This window comes from Arachis hypogaea, chromosome 2 (assembly GCF_003086295.3).
Source record: "Arachis hypogaea cultivar Tifrunner chromosome 2, arahy.Tifrunner.gnm2.J5K5, whole genome shotgun sequence".
Lineage (NCBI taxonomy): Eukaryota > Viridiplantae > Streptophyta > Magnoliopsida > Fabales > Fabaceae > Arachis > Arachis hypogaea.
The window spans coordinates 94,921,174-94,941,965 of NC_092037.1; the positions used below are offsets into that span (position 1 = coordinate 94,921,174).

General features: G+C 32.0%; 1 protein-coding gene across 1 annotated transcript; it reads right to left on the minus strand.

The window, feature by feature from the left end:
- Window positions 1-4,926: 4,926 nt before the first annotated feature.
- LOC112752276 (pectinesterase 2) lies at window positions 4,927-7,425 on the minus strand. Its single transcript, XM_025801532.3, has 2 exons — window positions 6,412-7,425; window positions 4,927-5,866 (listed from the first exon to the last, which is right to left on the minus strand). Exons 1-2 carry the CDS (start codon window positions 7,274-7,276, stop codon window positions 5,178-5,180), a joined length of 1,554 nt encoding a protein of 517 aa, XP_025657317.1. The 5' UTR covers window positions 7,277-7,425; the 3' UTR covers window positions 4,927-5,177.
- Between the last annotated feature and the right edge of the window lie 13,367 nt (window positions 7,426-20,792).

A 20,792-nucleotide genomic window follows, 5' to 3' on the forward strand; every position in this document is an offset into this window, starting at 1 on the left:
AACAAATATTATTTTACGTAACTTTCAAATATACCCGAGAGAAATTTAAGCTTTAAACCAAAAGATTTTAAAGAATCTGTCAACTAAAACTATAAATATTGTTGCTGGATACGTCTGAAAAGGCATAATTACTTAACTTTGGATATCCAAAAAGGCATAATTACTTAACTTCGGAAATTAAATATGGTAATTTATCAATCTTTGAAAGAGACTATGTGCCAGCCACCATTAATATATAATACATGTAAATCGTAATCTAATTCCATATGCTGATGAAACAATTGAAGACAAATAAGACAAACTATATATAAATCAGTTTGTTTTTTTTTTTTTAAATAACTCTTGACCAACAACTTGAGGATATCATACTCATGTACGATAATATATATTATGTATGTATTATTTAAAACGTTTCAAAAACAAGGTTATTATTACCAAAGTTCTGAAAATTCGATCAATCGGTTCGATTAGATTAATTAGAAATCGATTCTTTGGTCAGTTCAATTGACTTCTAAAATTATTTTGTAAAAAATTGGCCGAATTGATAGTTGATCGGTGAACCGAACCGTCCGAATTTTTTAAAAGTTTGGTTCGCAATTCTATCCTTAAAAACGGTGTTGTTTTATTCCAAAAAAAAAATCAACCGAAGCCTAACACGCAGCCTACACCCCTCCTTGTTTCTTTCTCTCTCAAATGCAAAATTTCCTTCTAAAAAACTCTAACTCTATCAGAGGAAATCACCAAAACAAAGCAGTCACCATTAGCCCCACCACTAATAGCGCTAGTGGTGACAATTCGAATGTCTGCTCTTCTCGTCGCGTCACCAGCAAGTTGGTTCAGAACTGCTATTGGCGTCTCTATCCCCGTCGTCATCGCGTTGTCGTCTCTATTCTCGTCGTGCAAAGTACGAGCGTCCCTCTTCTACCGTTATGAAATTACACATGTTAGTTATGTTATTCTGATCTTTTGATTATGTTATTCCGATATTCAATTCCCTCTTCTTCTGCGTGTTCTGCTTGAATTCTTCAGTAATTTAATTTAACTTTTTTTAATTGTTAATTATAATTATTTTAATTTCTAAATTGCTGTATTATACTATTTTAGATTTTGAATTTTGGTCGTTGAACAAAATAGATTTTGGTTGATATAATTGTAAAAAATAGTGATAGGTTCAATTTGATTAATTATGAAAAATGTGTATTTTTTGTTGACTGGAGTTTTATTTTACTTATGTAATTTGTATTGTTGTTGGTGGTATTTTGTAGATGGAACAACTACAAAACTATATATGTTGTTATAGTAATTTCTGAAAAGAGCTAAAATAAGAAAAAATTAGAGAATAAAATAATTAATGACGAATATGTCTTCCGATTGACTAAACTCTTTTGGTGTATTGTTATAGTAATCACCTTTTTGTGCTTCAAATATTAAGAGTCTCATCTTAATTGTTTGTGTTTGTTAAAACATGTTAACGGGTGCGCTTCACATCACATTTTTGTATTTCTTGTTGTATGAAATGAAAAAGGAGCGGAATAAAAAATATCACATAAAAAAATCGTAAATTTATTTATGCAAGAATATCTTTTTTTTTATTCAATTATTTATCTGAGAATTCATTTTAAGTTATAAATTTTTTATATTTAAAATTGATTATGAATTTTTAATAATAAATTATGAATAATTTATTAAATTTAAATATTTAAAATTATATATTAAAATTTTAATAATTTTATTATACATTTAATTAAACTAATTTAATTAATTCAACCTCAACTAAATTACTAAACTATTAAATCAATTACTCTATCAATTCATTAATTGGTTTGATTCTCGCAACTTTAATTATTCCCGCATTTCATCAACATCTTAATATAATACTGAATCACTTATTTTATAGAGTGTATTATTAGGAACACCTCACTGTACCTTATCCGTATTGATCCATTAAGTTTTATAATAATTTGTTTACTTTGCTTAACTTGCTTACACTTACACATGGCTTCATTTGTAAACTCATTAAGTCACTGTTACATTTCTGACTTTTGGATTTGGGATATATTGTGAATCACATCACAAACGGAATGTATTTTCTTTAATTATATTTTTTGAAATGAATATTGTCAACAAGTTATAATGTCGGATAAATTATTATTAATAATGAGGATACTATAGATATACAATTTTAATTTGACAATACTTAAAAATTGTTGCTAGACTTAAATTTATAGGCTTTTATATTTTTGTAATATTTTATATTTTTTAATTAAAAAATATTATTTTAATTTTAATAATATATTTTAAATATTATTAAAATGATATAATCACCGAAATTACAATTATAATAATAAATACTATAGCATGTACCAAGATAATTATACAAGAAAACAGACATTTTAGCCACGGTTATAACCGTAACTAAAGTCCGAAAAACTGTTCCAAACAGAAAAGCTGTTTTTTTTTTATTTAAATTTTGTTTTTACTATGATTTGTAACAATAATATTAGATAAATCTGCCATGCAAAATTCAAGCAGTCCTACTCTGAAAGAGCAGCTCTTTATTTATGATCAATTAATTCTTATATTACTTTCATGTTATGAGTAAGGTGAAAATTTAAGTGTAGTCGATTTCACATAAAATTGATAACTGAGAACCGTTAGATGAAAATTTAGTCAAATCATTTAAATTATCTAATGACTCTCAATTATCAACTTCACATAAAGTTAACTGCATTTGAATTTCCATCTATAAATAAAGGGGTATGAAAATTAACAGACACAATAATAATTATTAAGATTTATATATAATATTCTTTTATATGTTACATATCCATCATCATCTCCGTCATCTTTGATTTTATAGAGAAACTATATTGATGCTTACCAAATGTATGTACCTTCTTCATTGTGGTTGGTCATTGAAGACAAGACCTCGCATATATTCTAATTAACAGAAAGATTTTATAACATAATAAAATAAAAACAAAAACGAAAACAATGTGTAACTTAAAATACGTACAACTGTTTTCATATCTATACATAAAAGGGAAAAGATAGTAATAATTAAGGAGAAGAGAAACTATATATTTTTTTGGAGTTGTTAAAATCATAACTATTGATGTTGTCTCCGTCTGTTAGCTTAGGTTTTTTAAAACAATAGTATCATGACATAGTTTACTTTTTTAGTAAAATCCTATATATACATATAGAATTATTAGAGATATAATCATTTATATTATTTTTTTATTAGAGATATAATTATTAATGTTGTATTCTCTTATCAGTTTAAATTTTTGGAATGAATGGTTTTATAATATTTTTCATCTGCTTAAACTTTTAGAAAAAGTGATGGGATCATGATATATATATATATATATATATATATATATATATATATATATATATATATATATTTTTTTTTCACTTGTTTAGTAAAAGTTTAATTATTTTATTAGTCTCTATAATTTTATTAAATTTGTAATTAGATTTTTATATTTTTTTATTTTTAATTAGATTTTTATGCTACTTTTAATTTTGTAATTAAATTTTTTTCATGTCAAAAATATTAAAATTAATATAATATTTCTCTAAAAAAATATGTAGTCAAAAATTTAGTTAGGTTCTTTATTATCGATATCTTCAATTCGTAAAAAAATATTCATTTAATTCCAATATATTTTACACTAAAAAAAATCTACTTATAAAATTAAAATCTGTGTAAAAATTAAATTAAAACTGAAAAAAATGTAAAAACCTAATTACAAAGTGAAATTATAGAGACTAACAGAATAATTATATATATATTAGTTTATTTTGACTGAATTTAGATCCCATAGAAACAATATAGATCTCTTAAGATTAAAAAAAATTACTTTAGAAAAATACATTCAATGCATTTATAGTTAGACTTAAACTTTGCACTAATAGTATTTTTAGCTGGCAATTAAACTCACATCGCTAAACTTAATTTTTTAGCTAAACCCTCATGTTTTCAGTTTAGGCTGCACGGCCTAAGGATCATGAGCAGTAGATTGGCCCGTATTTTATGGGCCTAAGGAAGCTAAGGCTGATGACTTTGGAGATTAGACCAAGTCAACGACCAAGACACATACATCGATAAGAGGAATAAATGTTTCATACATAACTAAAAATAATGTACATAAAAATACGAGAATGTATGTTTCATACACGAGTCATATATATATATATAAGAAAGTAGGAACCAATGAATTTAGTTTACAATAAATACAATAGAGATAAAATTAAAATTAACATCAAATGATAAATAAATAAATAATTTTTAATAATTATTAATTTAAAATTTAAAATAAATAAAGATTTGCGATAGTTACGTACACTCCAAAAACGATCTCCTTTTTTACTATCTGATCTCTTCTTCTTTTATTGATCCCGCGTCGCCACAAACACCAGCCGTCGTCACCCATAATTCACATCGACGTGCGCACTGCAAACGCCCAGCAGCACCGTCGCGTAATTTGCGTCGTTTCTGTAGTCTCATATCGTGCCAATTGTGCAGCTCTTTTTCCATGCCGGCAATTTCTCCCTCTCAATGTCATTATTCGTAATGTACAGAGACACACAAGTATATTATTTTTATACGTCTATCACGCCTTGCAAAATAGAGACACTCTCTTCGTACACGTTGCGTCTGTCGCACAACCCAAAATTGCCATGGCCGCCGCAAGAGTAGAAAAATCAAATGTATCAATTTAAGCATGACTTTGCTTATTATTGGATAAAAAGTAATATGTTAAAGAGGTACAGTTTTTAAAATTTTAAATTCGGGTCATAATTAAAGAGGAAAGGTTTTCCATGTTCAACAAAATAAAATCAATTTAGCCTAGCACACATATTTGAGTATTTGACCCTTCTTGTAAATGATAACCAACAAAAAAAGAAAGAATAAGCTAAGAAGAAGAAGAATCCATTATCCAATTTATATAATCTTCACATATTACAATTAACGAATATTTGTATCCTCAATGCAACACCAACAACAACAAATTAAATGAAAGTAACACCACAACAAAGCAAAACCTATTTATCTACCAATTGTACAATGTCAAACATTATTATTCCAACAAATTAAATTAAGAAAATAAAGGAAATGAAAGTAAATCAACAAATCAAGAAATGCATATATATACACATAACAATGCTTAGAGATTTGAGGTGAAAGGCACTTTGGTAGCTGGTAACCATGAGTTTCCAGCAATGAAATTCCCAACCGTAAATTTCGATGCTTCAGCAGCAGTCTTAATAACACGATAACCACGCCATTTAACCCGGTTTGAAGTCGATGAACCGGGTCCAGTATTCATATACTCTCCATAATAAAGCGTGTTCAAAGCAAAGTTACCACTCCATTCCATCCAACCGGCCGGTTGAACCAAACCATCAAGAAAACTCTTCATAAACACGGTTCTTGAATACTCTTTCCATGGTCTTCCAAGATAAGTTCTCACTGAACTTTGAACCGGTTTCAAATCTGAAGCAGCTGTAACCCTACAATCGTGAATGGAAATGCCAGTGTTTTGGTTTGGATCGGTTCTTCCTTGTGCTGTGATTGTGTTTACTTTGTTTGGAGGGTTTCTTGCAAATATGTTACAGTTTTGGAACACAACAGCAGCGTTGCCAAATATAAAGTCAACGGTTCCATAAATGTTGCAATTTTTGTAGAATTGTCTCTCAGAATGAACATATAGTGTGTCTTGATAACCTTCAAAACTACATCTGTAAAAAACTGATAAATCTGATCCAGAACGCAATGCAACAGCTTGATGATTTTTTGCACCTGCAGTGTTTCTGAATGTGATATCTTGAGCAATAAATCCATCTCCAACAACAGCTGCAAAATTATTTATTTTTAGTTAAATATGGATATCGAACTCTATCATTGGTAAGTTTAATTTTCTAATTTTTCCATAAATTGCAAAAAATAAATTTAAGTGCAGAAATATAGTAGTTTTATTCCACAAAAATGTATGGCATAAATAAGTGAAAACATGATGTATAAAATATAATTTTTTGAATTAGTCAAATTTAACTCAAATATTAATTAATCAAATATTATTTTTTATTAGCCAAATTATCACAATACTTTATAAGTAAAGTAATATTATTCTATTTTATCTGAGATATTCAATTTAGTAGAATTGGTGTCCTCGTATAATATTAGAGTTTTTATAATTTTTATTAATTTTTTAAATAAAACATTATAATATAAAATAAATAAAAAACTCTAAAAAAATTTTATATAAACCTAAAAGATGTTCTTGTATGAAAAAAAAATATTAACTAGAGATACATAATTATTTATGGTTTTTTTTTTTCTAAACTTAATTTCAGGAGAAGTAATTTTATGAGTAAAAAAATATATATATTAAAACTTACCAACTGTGGCTGAACGAAAGGTTGTAGTGCCACCTCCAACACTTTTGCTACCTGTGATTATGGTTTTTCCAATACCATCTCCGACCAACATTATATTCTTTGTCTTTATTTCAACTTGCTCATTGTATATCCCACCCTTCACATATATCACATACCTTCCATTGCTCTTCTTTGGTGCAGCATTTATGGCAGCACTCACTGTGGTGTATTTTCCAGATCCATCTTTAGCCACCACTACATTAGCCCTAGAAGCCGGAGAAGATGCTTGCAACAATTTTCTATCACCGGGCTTGACCCATGTTGGGAATCCATCTTTGTAACTTGGTTCTTGATGAGATTCACCATTGTTGTTAAGAGCCAAAGTGTTGCTTAGCAACTTCGTAACATTGTTGGACATTAGAGGAAGGACATAGTCTTGAACACCAAGTTCATAGAAGCCTGCTTTGCATGTCTCAAGGTTTGTGAGAGCAGTGCTAAGCCATGTTTGAGCATCAACTTGGGAGCACTTGGTGTTAGGGTCTAGGGTTTTGTTGAGCTTTTGAATGGTTTGTTCATAGAGCTCTACACAATCATTCCATGCAACTCTTTCAAGTTGGTTGCGGCACTTTGATCCAAGTGAAACAGTGTTTGCATGTCCTATGAGTGCTCTCTCTTGAGCAAGTTGCAATGAAAGCTTGAGAAAATCAGATTTTTGCTTAATGGGTTTGTGCAAGTGATTAGGGTTTTTGCTCAAGAGATACTCACATGGTTGAGGATTAGGTGTTTGGCCACACCAAAGTTTAAGGTCATTATATGAATATGAAGAAACAATAGAGGAAAGTAGGAAAGGAATCAAGAGTATTACAAGGGAATGAAAAGGTGACATGGTTATTAACAATATTGTTAGTATAACTAGCCTTCAATACTTAACAATAATGCCCTTAATTAAACTCTTAATTAAGTGGAGTATAATTTGAAGTACTTGAAAATTGAATGAATAAGGGATAATGTATATAAGAGAAAATGGGTTTTGATAATTTGTGTTTTGATTGAAGAGAATTGGATGGTGTTACTTGTGTTTATGGGATGCCTTTATATAGAAGAACATATATGAAAGATTGTTTGAAATTGTGGGGAATGTAATCATGGGGAGCCACAAGCTTTGTACTTTTTCAATTCCCTTTTGTTTTTGCTTCTTTCTATCCGTATCTTTAATAAACTGAGTTTACTTTCTAAACATTACAAATTAATTAAATAAGATATTATATATTATATAGATAAACTAATTAAGTCTACATTTATTTTTTTTAAAAAAAATAAATTTTTCAATACATTCAAATTATACTCTTAACAAGAAATTAAACAAACAAATTGTGTATTAGTTTTAGTGATAATTCTCAAACAATATACTATATGTAAGTTGGATGGTAGCAATATGGTTGATATGATTGGTGGAGTTATTTGACTTTCAATTTGCATGGAGCACATGTTGACCTTCAATTTTATTTAGTAAGCAGCCAACACACATTATTTGAAACGCGTCAATAATTATTCTCATTCTTTGTTTGTTATTGCGTGTGTTCTTTGTTGGAGGCTATAGCTAGTTAACTGTATTAGATTTTGCTTGTCAACTAGGATGACAATATAGCACATTGTTTAGTAGGATTTTTTTTAAAAAAAAAGAAGAGTAAAATTAAAGATAAAATCGCATGTTTTTTATGTATTAAAAATGCTAAAATAAAAGAAATACGTTCACAAACTAAACCGGTCTAAATGAGCCATGTCTATAGTTGGTACTAATAACAATAAATTTCTATATTTATATTAAGATAATATATTCAAACAGGACCCAATATAGGAGTTGAAAGTTCGAATCTTAAACTATTTTTTTGTTCGTTTTTTCTTTTTGGTGGAAAGGAGGAGATATATAAAAATGGATAAAATTATACCTAGGTTGGAATATTTATTTGTAAAAATAAATTTGAGGTTGTTGCGTGTTTCACTTATTGTGTTGAGCTATTCGTTAAAAAAATAAATTTAAGGTTGCATTTTGAATAAATTATTGTATATACAAACTTTTAACAGATATATTTTAAATAGAAAACCAATAAAAAATTAATGCTACATAACTAACAAAACTTATTATTTTAGACTAATAATTGGCCAACAAATTAAATGTATTAATTTTAAACGTAATATTTGTTAGAGATAGAAATATGCATGTGTCTTTTCCTCTCAATTTGAATTTTAGGAGAAATGGTATTATGACATAATATCAAAATTTTTATGATAAAAAAGTTCAAACTTTAATGATCGAAAGGTTTAGAGTTCGATAATTTCTTATTCTCCAAGAAAAAAAATAGCATATCACAAATAAAAAGAGAAAAATGCCTATGCAAAAAAATTTAAACAAACTCAAAAGAAACTCTTACTTCAAAAAATTGTCACTACTAAAAAAAATCATTTTTAGTAACTATTTATTTTATTTTTAACGGTAATAAAAATAGTCGCTAATATATTTACTAATAATTATGCATTAGTTATCTTATGTTTTGTTGCTAAAAAATTTTAGCAGCAATTATATAATTACAAATAAATACCTTTTTATTTACCATAAAAAATATATAATTATCATTATAACATATAATAATAACGATAAATATACCATGGTTACAAAAACATAAATTAAATAATACACATAATGTATGTATTGTCACTAAAAATATTTTTTGTTGTAGTAGTATATTAAAAATAAATTATTTATGCGTATCTTTTTTTCAGTTTAATTTTTTTTAAAATAATTTTAAAAAATAATATTTAAAAATATAAAATTAATTAAATTTTAAAATTATAAAAAATAATTTAAAATGTTAACTAATATTAATAAAAATATTAGTCCAAACATTTTTCGAAAGTAAATATATTCGTATATGAATAATCTGTTAATTAAAGCAGAACAATCATGAATTTGGAATAAGCATGGGATGACTTCCAACTGGCTGGAAGGCATTACATTTCTGCTGGACTGAGATTTTTGAAAAATTCAAATTACGAACTTTGACATATTATTGTAATAGAACCTTGTTAATTTGTTATTCCCTGGTTTTTGCGGACCTTTTGCTGAAAAAATGAAATAGAAGAGTTTAGTCTTAGCTAAACCACTTCTAAGTTATTATAACACCAACAATTCGCTACGTCTATACTCGTCTTAATAATTAAACACATATTCTCTTTATTTTATTAATTAAAAAATAATTTAAATATATAATTAATTAATAATAATTATATTTTTTCGAATATTGAAAATATTTATTGTAAGAAAAATATTTTTCTGACACTAACATCTCAAATTAAATTGCAGAATTTAGTAATTAGTTAGTTGCGGAATTAATGATATCATTTGAACATTTAAGTTTTGAAATATAGACTAATTAAGTATAACTTGACAAGAAACGGTGTTAATATGAATAATAATATTTTTGAGCTGAGATAATTTATTAAATTTCAGTTATGTTGTCGTGTCAACACTTAATTTATTTGTATTTTCTTCAGAAATAAACTTAATATAATAACATAACAAAAACTTCCAGTTATAAAATATAAGTATATAACTAAAACAACCAGCCTACCAATCATGAATTTTTCTTCTTTTCATTTTCCATCTCAATAATGTATAAAAAAGGGTAGGTACTAATAATTGGTTCTCTTTAGTTTTCTTATGTGTCTAAGAAAAACTTGTCCTTATCTGTGTCTATATGTGTTGGTGAATTGAAGGATAAGGACGGGGACTCTTGACTATGTGAAATTCCGAAAGAGCCCTCTGATCTCTTCCATATTCGTAATTCCTTACGTTACGTACGTACTTTAATTTGTAAGCATATTATATTAGTAAGTATGCATCAAATGTCAATTTTTCCATGATAGATCCCTTTGTTTACGTTAAGTCAGTTAGTTAGTTCACAAAGGGACATTCAATATGGCATGGTGTTTACATATTTATTTATCGTACTCCGTTATTTCTATTGCATTTTTTTAAGTTTTGTTTTTAAATGCATATTTTGATATTTAAACAAAATTAAGAAAAAAATTTAGATTTATAATTTTTTTTATTTGTCACTTTAGAAATTTATTGCCTATATCCCTCTCTCCCAAAAAATCTAAAAAAAAAATAGAGAAAGTACAAATAACAAAAAACATACGGATAACGATGGCTGGAACTTTTGACCATGAGATTTTGTAGTCCTCTCTTATAAAAATGACTTTCCGAGAAGTGAGAACTTCTTCAACGTGTGAAATTGACATACTATAAGTTATCATCGGCTAACTTTTTTAGCCATTAATCAAATTTTAGAGTAATATTTAATTATTAAATTTTATTTTATGATATTTTTTAAAATTTTTAAAGGGAGATAATTCACAAGAGTGTATTATATTTTTAATATTTAAATATATAATATATAGAGATATCGTATAATTTAATGTTAAATATACAATATTTGAAGAGTATATTATATTATCAATATACAAAAAATATATTGTCCTAGTCCTAATAAATTTTTAAAAAATACTATAAAATATAACAATTGAATGTTAAACCAAAATTTAATCAATTTCCGAATGATACATGGTTTTACCCATAAAAGTGCAATAAAATTATTGGCTCTGCTAGGTAGACAACAAAAAATTTAAATAACGTGAATAATTGGCTGATTTCTTGGCCTACTAAAAAAAATTATTTCAATTAGGTAACAAAAAATTCTTTTACTTTACTTTTTTTAATTTTTAATCATTCATATCGCTGCTGCCTCTCCTAAAAACTTTATCACTGTCATTGTTGCCCAATCAGTCTTTTACTGAATTTGCAACAAGAATAACCATTCTTTTTGTATGTAAAATGAACATTCATTTTTTTATATAAAATAAAATATAATAATAAATTTACAACTGTTAGAATATATTAGAATCAATTAGCATTCATTATAATTATTTAATATATCTGAATATTAATTATAGGATATTACATCTTTATTATTTCAATTCTCTTAGCATCTATAAATAATCTTCTATATTTATCTTTCCGTACAACTTGAATACACACAAATTCTTTCTCTATTGCTCTCTCTCTTACCTTTCTAACATGGTATCAGAACCATAGTATTGTAACATCCTACTACGCAAAGTTTTATGCTTAAGTCGTAGAATAGAGATAGTGTGGTGTTACGAACCTCTACTCAGCAAAATAAATACATAATAGAGAAGGAAATAATATACTAGAAGTCTTGGAACGAAACAAGTAAGCAAAAATCGCAAAATGAAAAGCGCAACGCTCAACGGAACGGATTATTTGCGTGCTAAGAATAATGTAACACCCTTACTATCAGAAGTCACGCTTCCGGTTGTGCCACTCTGATAGCAAGAAGTATTACGACTACTTTACATACTAAATACTAAAATAGGAGCCTGTGACTCGCCACTGTATCGCTGATTTCTTTGAAAACCGGAATTAACACTTTATCTTAAGAAAAATACAAATAAGTATAGATTTATATACAAGACTCCTTACATAATATATAACTCATAATATAGCATATATATAAAACATACAATTCCTATCCCTCTTACAAACTTGTAATAACAAAGACGAGGAAAGAAAATAATATAATAATTAATACAACAACTTATAAACCAAACGCAGTATAACTCTTCTTCATCCGGTTTCCGAAAAGGTAAAGTTGTAGGGGGTGAGAACCTAACCACACGGTCTCACCACAGAGTTTCAAAGTTGTCATAAGAAGATATTTAATAAGAAAACTGTTTTCAAACTCAGTGATTATCAATGCCTTATGAATCTTTTAAAAACCAATAGAAAATCGTTCAAAACTTTTTCAAAGAAACAATGTTTGATCTTTCAGAAATCCGAAATATTTCATTTCTTATAAGAAAATCTCAATCAGAAGCTAACCACACAATCAAACAACACAATCATTAATTCAGCACCAAATTTCATTCTCAAATGTAGCACGCCAGAACAAACACAGGCAAGACAGATAAGGAAAGCACAAGTAGGTAGCAGTTACAGCAAATAGTTCAAGTAGCAGTTAAGAACAGTTTAGCAATTAGGCAAACCAAAACAAATTCAAACCCAAGCAAAGCATACAGATGCATATGATGCATGCTTGTCCTATGGCTGATGAGGCTCATCTGTCAGTTATCCAGCCAACCCGACAAGTCTGAATTGTCCTTAGATTGTCCCCCGACGTGCATCCCTAAGAGTCTATGCATAGCTTTTTCTAAAATAATCAAATATTGCTCAATGGGTGTAACATTTTCGGGAATTTATATAGTTCCCGGTCACACTTACGTCGTAGGGTCAACAGAGTATCGAGTTTTCAACCTGATATACGTGGTGGCAAGCCCGGCACTTAATCCAGGGAACCTCGTATCTCAGATATTTCAAATTCATAAGCCAAATGAATAATTTAAATATCATATTTCATCATTCTCAATCCATATCTCAACATTCTCATCATTCTCTTCATCATCATCATTTATCAATCTAGATCTCATTTCCAAATTCATTCAAAAACCATATTTCAAATAAAATCTAATCAGCACCGAGGGCGGCGTTCGTAATTCAAGCAACAGTGACCATGGTTATAGCGAAATAGAGAATTCAAACTCAATGGAATCGAAAACAAAAATGAATCCAATGGAACTGGAAATAGAGACCGCTTACGATGAAAGAACTAAGCAGCAGCAATAGGAGAGGCAGCCCCCTTCTCTCCAGTCCGTGATTCCGGCAACTAGAGGCATGACAGTCATTTCCCAGTGACAATCAACGACGGTGGCTGAAGCTTCTTCGATGGTGACTAAAACCAACTCGCAGAGACAATAAGATTTTTGGAATCTCAAACGAAGGTAAACCAAACTCAAAACCCTTACGATGGTGAATCTTAGTGGCAGCAGCAGAGTTTTTCGGTGGCAGAGGCGCAGCGGTGGCTGAGCACGGGTCTCCTCTCTCTCTCCTCTGCTCCCGAACTCTCTGTCTCTCTTTCCCTCTTCGCGAGCGGCGACGGCGCGAGCTGGGGGTGACAGCGCAAACGGCAGCAACGGGACTGGAAGCTCTTGCGACGCAATGGCCGCGAGCCCAGTCACGGCGTCATCCCTTCCTCTTCTCCCCGTCGCTCCCCTTCTCCTCCTCTTGTGCGTGGTGATGACATGGCTGCGACGGCACTGAGCGCGGCGCGGCAGCGAGTGGGACACGGTTCTGAGCAGCGCGGCAGTAGTGCAGCGGTGGCTCCTCTCCGACGCTCTCTTCCTTCCTCTCTGATTTTCCCCTTCCCCATTTCCCTTTTTCTTTCCTTCGTTTCTTTCTTTCTTTCTTTTTCTGAAGGGATGGAGCTGAGCTTGAGTTAGGGAGTGGCGGTGGTTAGGTTAGATGAGTGACGGTGGTTAGGTTAAATTAAGGGGGTTATAGTTTAATTTGATTAAAATTAGGGTTTTATTTGAGAATTTAGTGTTAGGATAAAATTCATATGAGTAATATAACGATTTTATAAAATTAAGAGTAATAGGATAATTGAAAACCTGTTTTAATCCAACACTAATATTTATTAAAAATACTATTTAATTATAAATTTACAAATTATTCTCAAATAAATAATTCTAATTCGATAACTATAGATAATATAATTAATTTTCTTTATTCATAAAAATTAAAGTATTAATTTCTAAATCACAATTATTTAAATCAAATCATATAAATTCTTATTATTTTACGATTTCTAAACTTTATAATTTAAATATAAAAATTATCCAATAATTGTAAAATTAGATAAAATTTTTAATTTAATTATCGAAAATTGATTTAGTTAGCTTTAATAAAATAATCTCCGAAATTAAAATATTTAATAAATAAATAAATTGAAATTAGTTCACAATAAGATTTTCCAAAAATTCTGAGTCTTACAAAGAAACCTAATAGAAATATGGTAAGGATAAGAGAAGAATAAAGGAAAGTCAAAGAAATAGCATAACTAGCCCCTGACTCAACCTACGAAACTAAGGCTGGTCGGAGTATATATATATATCCCCAAAATACATCAAAATACCAAGGTAAACTCATATCTCTCCCTCAACCTCTAAGAGGAACAGCATACATAAGTTACTTGGAGAGTAAGCTAAATACATACATACATATATACAAACAGAAAACCAAAATACGCTCAATGACTACTAAGCTTCCCAAGATCCAGATGCCTAGCGAGGAGCCTCTCGACCTGCATCTGAAAGATAACAATACAATATGGAATGAGAATCGGAGGTTCTCAACATGGTAAAAGTGTCACACGTATAATAAATACGGTCCTGAGAATGCCATAGGCAATCCTAGAACTCTGTTATTCAGTTATCCAACTTAAGTACTAAACAAAAGCCATAAACAGAGGTAGGTATTTTAAGTTTACCTAACTTGCTCAAGTTCAATCCTAACCTAACACCAAACCATTTTCCCATTTCCTCCATTTCCTCCATCCCTTCATCACTCATAATGCAACAAAAACAAGCAACCAAACAAGTTCACGCATAAGTAATGAGCAGATAGTACAAATAGCAAGTATAACAGATAGCAGGTGATATATATCAATTAGGCATACCCAGAAAATGCATAGCAATCAATACAAACAAATGCATATTATGCATGCCTGTCCTATGGCTGATGGGGCCCATCTACCGGTTATTCAGCCAACCCGATAAGTCCGAAAACCTTAGACTGTCCCCCGTCGCGCATCCCCAAGAGTCCATGCATAGAGTTCACATTCAATCATCATATAATCACTCAGTGGGGGCTATCCATACCTGGGAATTTATACGTGTCCGGTCACCCTTACGACGTAGGGTCAACAGAGTGTCGAGATTCAACCTGGAACACGTGGTGGCAAGCCACGGTTCTTACCCAGGAAAACTCGTATCTCAGATACCATCATTAACATTTCATAATTAATCATTACTTACTCATCATGTCATTGAACCTTAATACATAACTCATCATATCCCGGAGCAAGTGGAGTGAAACCACAATTCTTACATCTACCCAGAGAGCCTCTATACTAATCAACCTGGAGCAAGTGGGGCAAAACCACAGCTCTTGCGTTTATCCAGGAGGTACGTTCTCATATGCTCAGGAGGAATAAAGAAGGGGATCCTAACCTCCCACCATCTTGATGGGGGCGATTTTACAATACCAGGAGGAACAGAGAAGGGATCCTCACCTTTCGCCATCTCCTGGGGTCGCACTTTCAAGAAAGGCTGCTCAGGTGCGATATTTATTCCTTTCATTATCCAATTTTATTACACTTATATATATATATATATATATATATATATATATATATACCACCTGCATTCTCACACCTAAATTACCATCTTTTCGACTTTACTTCACCTCCAAGTTATCCTATTTTCCTAGCTTCTTTTATCTACTGGACTTAACACTATACCTTAAGTCTAAAAGGAAGAAAATGGAGGTTTAGAAGTGAAAAATTGGTTTAAAAACAATCAAACCTGATTTTGCATTAGGCAACATCCATGCATACGCGTAGGCCACGCGCACGCGTGGAGCGTACATCAAGTCACGCGTACGCGTGAATATGTGCACACGCGTACGTGATGATAGAACTTTTGTGTGGTATAGAATTTTCCTCAAATGAATGAATTCTCGTTGTAAGTATGGTTCTACACCAACAAAGAGTCCTCACATGCAAAAATATTGAGTTGTCACAATAACCTATACAATTCTAATACAACCTATACAACCTATACAATTCTAATACAATGCCTAGCTACCCATGATTCCCACTTTTTCACATACTCATGCATTATTTTTAATTCACATTCCATATGCATTGATTTTTATTGAACTTTACTTTGGGGCATTTTTGTCCCCTTTTTATTTCTTTTTTCTCTCTTTTTTTTATATTTTTTATATATACATGTTGTATTTCTTTTTCTTTATCATATATATTTTTTTTAAAGTAGATACAAACATATCAATGCATATGGTTTTATATATAGTGCATGAATATGTACCCAATTCCTAATATTTTTAACAAAAATAAAAATCATACTTTTACCTCAACCAATGTCCCAAGTTTCCCATACCCAAATGATACACACCCTCAGTAGCCTAAGCTAATCAAAGATCCAAATTAAGGACATTTATTATTTTTCACTTAAGGGTAGTGATGTGCTAACATTAAGAACAAAAGGGATTAAATAGGCTCAAAATTTGGCTAACAATGGTTGATGAAAGGTAGGCTATTTAGGTAAGTGAGCTAAATAAAATGATGGCCTCAATGATATAAATGCATGTATACATGGAATAATGGACATAAAGAATCAAACAAATCAAAGATTACAATCATAGAAAGAGAATAATACACACAAGAATGAAGATAAGTGGTTATATGATAGAACCACACAATTAGGCTCAAATCTCACATGCTTGTGTTCTTAGCTCAAAAACCATGTTCCAAAATAAATTCTTCAAGCAAGTTTGTCACAAATTTTTTTTTTTTCAAATTGGTAGGGTGCCCTAAAACAATTTTTCTTGGAAAAGAAGTCATCACCCTAACCAAGTAGTCCTATCATAAAAAGAAATGGTGAAATATGTACAAATTCTAACTAACATGAAACCTATCATGCAATGCAACAACTAACCTAACAAAGACAAAAATTAAAAATTGGTGTTGAAAAAGGAAGTTGTTACCCATGGAGGTCGTTCGGACGACCTTCCCACACTTAGAAATTTGCACCGTCCTCGGTGCATGCAAAGAAGAGCAAGGTGGACGGGTTGCTACAATTGATGAGTTTCTTCAAAGGGTTGTGCGGGTAACTTGTTTGTTGCCCCATTTAAAAGCTTTTCCTTTTCCTCCTTTCTTGGTGGCCAACCTAAAAGGAAAGAAAAAGAAAGAAAATTAAACCTACAATAAAGACATTAAAGCAAATAAAACATAGGCGGGGGCTAATGCCAAATAAGAGTAAGGTTCTCACTACATGTTAGCTACACATGTAAGTGAGAGAGCAATGTAGGCAAGAGGCACATCAACTAATACTTGATGCAAGAGTAAAGTCAAAGCATGAAGAGCACTCAAAAGCATCAAGTTCAACTAGGAGGAGTGGGTCATGAAAGACATGTAAGTTCATATCAATGCACAAAGAATATAAGATTCATACAAGATGAAGCACTGATTTAGAAGTTTCATCACCCAACAATATCAAACAAGTCAAGAAGCACCAAGATTAACCAAGAATTTCTCAACAATTGAGTAAGAAAATTCAACACCATTATTAAAAGAAGAGACTTAGAAAAAAAATTGAAAACAGGCTATAAAAACAAAATTGAAATGTAAAGAATAGAAGTATACGAATGCGATAAACAAAAGAAAACGGAAGAGTAGAAAAATAACTCCCTTTTTTTTTACCGGCGCGGACGCGTACAATACGCGGACGCGCGCGTGACCGAGTTGGCGACCGGCGGAGACGCGCCAAGTGCGCCTGCGCGTCAGTGTGGGCACAGAATAGGCACAATAATGGCACAACTCTCTGGTTTTTGTACCAGGAAGGCAGGTGGTGCCATTGGCGCGCACGCGTACAGCGTGCGTGCGCGCGTATTGCATATTTAGCTTCAAGGACGTGTACGTGCCACGTGCGCGCACGCGCGGGTGGTTTGTGCCTCGCGCACAAAGTAGGCGCAAGTTAGGCACAACTCTCTGGAATTTGGCTTGGAGATGAAATCTTTGCATCCACGCGTACACGTACATGGCGCGTCCGCGTGGATGATCGAAAATGCTTGAGGCGCGCGTACGCGCCATGTGTGCACACGCGCGGGTTGGTGCTCTGTTTTTCAAAAAAAAAAAAATTTTCAAGTTCTTGCACCAATCCAAGCATTCCAAACCTCCAAACAGCTACCAAAACACCCTAAAACCTTATTTAACCTACTAAACTACCAATTATACTCAACAAACTCAATAAAACATGAAATTAAACTAATTACCAATATGTACAAAAGGAAAAAAAGAAAAGAATTTACCATGGTGGGGTGTCTCCCACCTAACACTTTTAGTTTAAGTCCTTAACTTGGACATTTGGGAGGCTCCTTGTCATGGTGGCTTATGCTTGTATTCATCCTTGATCCTCCAAGAATGCTTGCTCTTCAATTGGTTGTCAGAATTTCCAACCATTTCCACCAAGCTTGTGTGAGATTCTTCCCAAGATATGAGCTCCCAAAATTGATCCTCATATATTCCCGGATCCCAAATCTTGTTTTTGCACCCATCTTCAAGTTGATCATCATAGCTCCAATTGGGCGGTTTAGCCTTGGAATTCTCAATTAAGCACCCAAACATTCTCCTAGACCCATGCATTTTGGTTTTACACCAACCATTGCCATTCAACTTCGAGCATGCAACCATAATGAACCTAGAATGATGTTTCCAACCACTACACAACTCTCTCCTACTCTTAATTCCACAAAGAGCTCTAAGTTGACCATCATTTTCAATCAAACCATATTCAAGTGGAAAAGTAAAGATTAGAGATAAGGATTTTACCCACTTGAATGTTATGTAGGATGGTGACTTAGGAAGGGGGGCCTCCCCACACTTAGCCAATGTGAGATCCATTCCCTTGTGTTCTTCCTTTGCATCTTCCACCTCTTTGCAAGCTTCTTCAATTTCAATTCCTTGTTCACCAACTTCTTCTATACACCCTTCATTGCTTAAATCATGTGTTGGAGGTTGTGCATGGTCCTCCTTGTCATTAATTTCATAACACAATGAGGGAGATTCATCAATTCCAAAAGACTCATTAGTTGGTGTGGAATCATCTTCAATGGTGGAGCTTGCTTCTTGCTCAACCTCCTCCTCTTGGTGGCTTCCTTCCAATTCAATCCCTTCTTCATTGCTTACCAAGGGTATGGGAGGTGAGGTATCTTCTTCCTTACCCTCTATGTCAAACCCAATTGGAGAGGATTCAATTGTGTATAAGAATTCTTCAATGATTGAATCCATCTCTTGGTCAACCTCTTCGAAGGCTTCAACCACTTCTTCTGGTTCAATTGTCTCATCTTCCTCCCCTTGTGGCAATTCTTGCTTCAAATCCTCTTCTTCACCTTGAAGCTCTAAACTCACTTCCTCACTAAGCTCCTCGGTTGCTTCTCCACATTCATCAATGGGAGTTCCTTGATTGCTTAGTTGGGAGGAGGCCATGTTGCTAACGGCTTCCACTAGGATAGCCATCTTGGCTCCTAGCTCCTTAAACTTCTTTTCATCCTCCTCGTGTCGCCTTAAGATATGAGATTCAAGATCTCTCAATTCTTACATGGGGGCTTCATCGGGTGGTGATGGAAGAGAGGATTCATTGTTTGGGAGGAAAGGTTCATAATCGAAAGTTGGTTCATCTTGGTAAGGGTATGGAGGTGGTGTATATTGAGGTGGTTCTTGAGAGTGATTGTGTTGGAATGGTGGTGGTTCCATGTGTGGTTCATATGGTTCATAAGGTGGCTGGTATGGTGGATAGGGATTAGGGTCATAATGAAGTGTTTGGTGGTATGGGGCTTGTGAGTAAGGGGTTCAAAGTCATGTTGAGGGGGTGGTTCGTAGGCATGTGGTGGTGGTTGTTGACAATCACAATAAGGGTCACCACATCCATTAGATTGATATGCATTAGGATTAGAATTATACCCATAAGAAACCGGAGGGGGTTGTTGCCAATAAGGTTGATCAATCCCTTGAGACTCCTCCCATCTTTGATTGTTCCATCCTTGATGCACATCATCATTGTAGCTTCCATTCCCTACAACATAAATTGAGTCAGACTCATAGCCAAAAGGATGAGAATTCATAATAGCAAATAAAAACAAAAGCTAAAAAAAATAAGCAACAAAGTCCTAAAGCTAACAAAAACTACCAAATAAGCAAAAGACAAACATATTCACATATTCACAATAGCCAATAACATAACACCATTGCAACTCCTCGGCAACGGCGCCATTTTGATGATAGAACTTTTGTGTGGTATAGAATTTTCCTCAAATGAATGAATTCTCGTTGTAAGTATAGTTCTACACCAACAAAGAGTCCTCACATGCAAAAATATTGAGTTGTCACAAGTATAAACCCCAATAAGAATTAACCGGAGTATTTAGACTCCGGGTCGTCTCACGAAGAGTTGCAATGAAGTGGTCAATTATTGGCTATGGGGATCAAGGGGGGTTTTGATTGATATGAGGCAAGAAATTAAATGGACAAGAATTTAAATGACAAGAAAAGTAAATCAAGCAAGTAATAAAGAGAGACATTCATGGCAATGGATTGAGATCATAGGCTTTCTATCCTAGTCATGCA

What these genes read in the sequence shown, in the direction of transcription:
- LOC112752276 (XM_025801532.3), bottom strand. Translation starts at nt 7,276, where the DNA reads ATGTCACCTTTTCATTCCCTTGTAATACTCTTGATTCCTTTCCTACTT. An exon ending in CTTTCGTTCAGCCACAGTTG is followed by an intron (nt 5,867 to 6,411) that starts GTAAGTTTTAAT and finishes ATAATTTTGCAG; the next exon opens with CTGTTGTTGGAGATGGATTT.